A 4,012-nucleotide genomic window follows, 5' to 3' on the forward strand; every position below is an offset into this window, starting at 1 on the left:
TGTACCTCTACGGCAACATTCCAACCCCGATTGAAATGCATTCATGAATGGCGAAGGTTGAACAAGTGCATTACTCTGCTTATCAGTCACAGGAACGAGGAATCGATGCACACAGTTTTGCAAACAAGAAAAAGATATACGCATCAAGGCACGGATGATGGCGGTTCTTTTCAAGACAAAGAAGAGAAACATTTCTCTGATCCACATAAAAAATAGTGATTAAGCAAAAAGCAAGGGGCTGAAAGTAACTAGTGTTTCAGTAGGGCAAACCATGTACAAGAAGGCAAATGTATGGATGCTGCCTGCAAGTTAAAGTAACTATTTCTGTAGGACACACCTGCTGATAAATCATCGCCGTCTGAGCCAATACCCATTTCTGCTGGTGAATCAGTATATTTTTACAACCAAGCCAGCCCCACAATTCATCCCTCCACCTGCGCGGCGGTTGGTTCACAGCTCTCAGCCATTGCTCACATTACATGGGTGTTGTGTTACATCCAAATCATTACTTGAGACCTTCACATCTTCCAAGCATGTGCCCAAGAATTGAAACTAAGTTAATGGGGGGACGGACATTTTTACATCCACAAATCACAATAACTGGCTCTAATTATAACCAAAAAATGTTCATAGGTTGTATGAAATTTAATAAAATGGAACTATGTTGGTCAGCACTTATATTAGCTGACATCTACAAAATAGAAGCAGTCACTAGTATGATGATTAGTACATAGCTGGAGAAACTCTTCAGATAGGAAATTTAGTATGTACTATGTACACCGTAAACTTTTCATCAAAATTTCTTTCTTAAGAGAACTCCTTATCAGTTCCTTAATAGCATAACTATGGATATATAATATATTCTCTAGTATTCATGCTGCATCACACTTGCGGTTACAGCAGCATCAATTCTAATCATTTTCAAAGCCAAAACTAACAAACAAGTAATAAAAAGAGTTCAAATCTGAAAGAGATAGGCAGTCCCACTCATTACTCAACTGAAACAGTACACACTTGCTAGGACATGACATAACAATTGAAGCCATCTAACATGTAGTCCTCGAGTTCCTACTAGTTAAATAACTAACCCGTGGGCATCTAAGCATATTTCAGTCTACGTTGTCGACACTACGAAGCAAACAATAGACCAGTACGGTGCTAATGCAGCTTAGATACAATGAAACTGCCAGGTCTGTAATAACCATCATCGAGATGTCACTAATTCGAACATGTGGCATGCCACCAAGTCAAAAAAATAAACAATAAGATGCCTCCATAAATCAGCTTGCATGGCATCTGAAATCTCCAAAGCACAAGCCTGGAATAAGGATGACCTGTTAGTTGCAAGGAAAATATGACAAACGCTTCACTGCAAGAAACAAATGAATATCATTGAGCTTGGAATCATATTGCATAGCCATTTGGGATTTTAGACACACATTCATCTACGCCATACAGATCGGATACCAAAATAAAATAAAATCAGAAGCATCATTCACTTGTCCAAAATAAAATAAAATCAGAAGCATCATCGTGAACTGATCTCTGCTAATGATTACAACCAGTTCAGCTCTAATACTATATAAAGCATTTGGATTGTCTATATTTATTTATGTTGTTGATGTAGAAAAACAATAAAACCACATCACTTGTTCAACAAACATACTAGCACATTAGCATACCTAATGGGACAATCATTTAATGCATTGACATTTCAGCTCCACCATCTCGACCACCAACTCCGCTGCCTACAAGCAAAAGAAACCCAATAAACCGAAGAAAATTCATGGAAGAGGTAAACCGATGAGAAGGCAAAACTACCCTTTATGACAAAGGTAGGAATGGGGAAATGAAACCATATCTACTGCTAGGTGCGCAAGGTAGAGAGACAATCATCATTTACCTAGTAATGAATTATACATGTTAGGACTGTTTAGCTGTTCAGAGGAAATGTATTCAGATATAATTACTATTCTGAAGAGGATTCGTTCCAGCAACGCCAAATGGGTAAAGAAACTAAAATAAGCTCGTTATTTTTATTTGCGAAACTTAAGTGACTGATGACAATACTAACCACTATTCAGGTTCAATGAACAAGCAATGTTTTCCCATGTATGATATTAAAGATGCCAATAACTATTATGAATATATGATTAATATCAAGATCAATCAAGATACATAGCACTCCACCTGTGAAATCAAATAACACATTACATATAAAATGGTTTGCCAATATAGTTTTAGAACAGTTCCTGCCCACTCGCCAGTTGCCAATAATTAGAAAGAACATGCTAAATACACCAAGAGCAGACAGCGACAAGGGATTACCTGTACCATAGAAATTTCTGTACGGATAATAGGTCCTGGTAAAAATGCAATCGCTTTGGTGTTCAATAAGATTTATAAACTGCGTGGGATCAAGCTGGAGCATGTATTCACCGTAAAACGTTGATAGCAAAATCGCATTGCTGTCCTCATCATACCCCTGCATCATAAACGCATTTGGCTCCCCGGTCAGTCCAAATGAAAAGAGCCCATCTAGCTGAATGGTTTTCTGCAGTTCCCATCCAACAACACCATCACGGTTAGATTTTCTCTCCCATAATTGGATGATACCGCCCTGATAATCTGGGTCGGAAAAAACAGCAAGGCCCAGACCGCTGTGCTGTGTCCGTACAACGAGAAAGGACCAGTGGTAGTCTGCTACATTAACGTCTGCTGGCTTCTGGATCACCACAAGGCTCTGGCTTTCAAAATCACACTCGAGGATGCCACCTCCAGAAACCAGCCAGCAAAATGAATTTCTAACCAGGACGCTGGGTTTTGCAACACATACATATGTCGAACGTGTGGTCTCTAGTGAGACAACATCCCCCCACACACCGGACTCCGACTCATAGAGGCAAGCAAACATGTGTGTGCCGTCAGAATCACTGCCTACCAAGGCCAATCTAAATGGGGTGAAGCGGCAGTCACCGTGCACATGCCCGTCTTCGACGGCGGCGGTGCACATCACCGCCGCGTTCTGGACGAACCTCCCCTTTTTCCTGCAGAACCCTGGTGGAAACGCAAGGCGGCGCTGGTGGCCGGTGAGGGGGTCCCACACGACGGCCTCGCGGCGCTTCTGGCAGATGAGGAGGGCCAGGCCATGTCGGCAGCCGAGAAACGCCCAGCCCTCGCCGCGAATCCATGGCGCCGAGAAGCGCGCGGGTGGGATGCGGTCCCACCGGCCCATCGTCGTGGGCTTGAAGATGGGCCGCTTGTCTCTGCGGAATTTCTCGTCGAAGAAGCCGAGTAGCGGCGGTGGGTTGTTCCGGCCGTGGTGCTCGCGGAAGCGGCGGAGGAAGCCGGGGCTGGAGAGGATGCGGCGCCAGCGCGTGCACACGAGGGATGCGCGCGGAAGGGAGGAGGGCTGCGGAGGGAGGCGGAGGAGGATCTCCTCGAGGATGACGCCGCCGTCCAGCACGGGGGCCGGCGACGATGCGGCGGCGGAGGGGCTGCTCATTCCGGCAAGGCTAGGGTTCGGGAGTGTGGCCGCAGTCGGCGTCGAGTGGAGACTCGAGTGAAAGGGTAGGGGGACTCAACTAAAATGGGGACTGATGGGCGCCGGCGCACCGGCCCATCGCGCCCCAGCCGCCCGATATAGCGGCCGTCAGATCATCTGCAGCGGTTGAGCCCCTAGAGGCATTTTTTCCGCCGTGGGACTGCCGGCGAAAAATTAAGGACGTCAATATCTCCCGAACGTTCGGGATGGGTGGTGAGCGATCCGAACGAATCGTTCGTGCAGCAGGGAAGTACCATCGAACGTTTTCGTTCGTTGCGATCTTCCCCAGCCCGAACCATCCATCGAATCCCACGTCAGCTAGGCCTTTTGCTAGGCCTACTGGCCCAAACGATTCCCTTTGCAAAAAATATTTTAAAAAGTAAAAAAAAAACACAAGGACAACCCAACTGGAAAACTGACAAAAAAACTGTACAATAAAAATGCCACAAAAATCTAGACATCAATTGC

General features: G+C 45.2%; 1 protein-coding gene across 1 annotated transcript; it reads right to left on the reverse strand.

The window, feature by feature from the left end:
* Window positions 1-206: 206 nt before the first annotated feature.
* On the reverse strand, window positions 207-3,619 carry LOC147973755 (uncharacterized). Its single transcript, XM_087525086.1, has 3 exons — window positions 2,329-3,619; window positions 1,683-1,748; window positions 207-1,318 (listed from the first exon to the last, which is right to left on the reverse strand). The coding sequence occupies exons 1-2, from the start codon at window positions 3,503-3,505 to the stop codon at window positions 1,699-1,701; spliced, it is 1,227 nt and encodes a 408-aa protein (XP_087381212.1). The 5' UTR covers window positions 3,506-3,619; the 3' UTR covers window positions 207-1,318; window positions 1,683-1,698.
* Window positions 3,620-4,012: the final 393 nt, after the last annotated feature.

The sequence above is a fragment of the Triticum urartu genome, chromosome 5A, assembly GCF_056163025.1.
Source record: "Triticum urartu cultivar PI428250 chromosome 5A, HENAU_Tu73, whole genome shotgun sequence".
In the NCBI taxonomy this organism is placed as follows: Eukaryota; Viridiplantae; Streptophyta; class Magnoliopsida; order Poales; family Poaceae; genus Triticum; species Triticum urartu.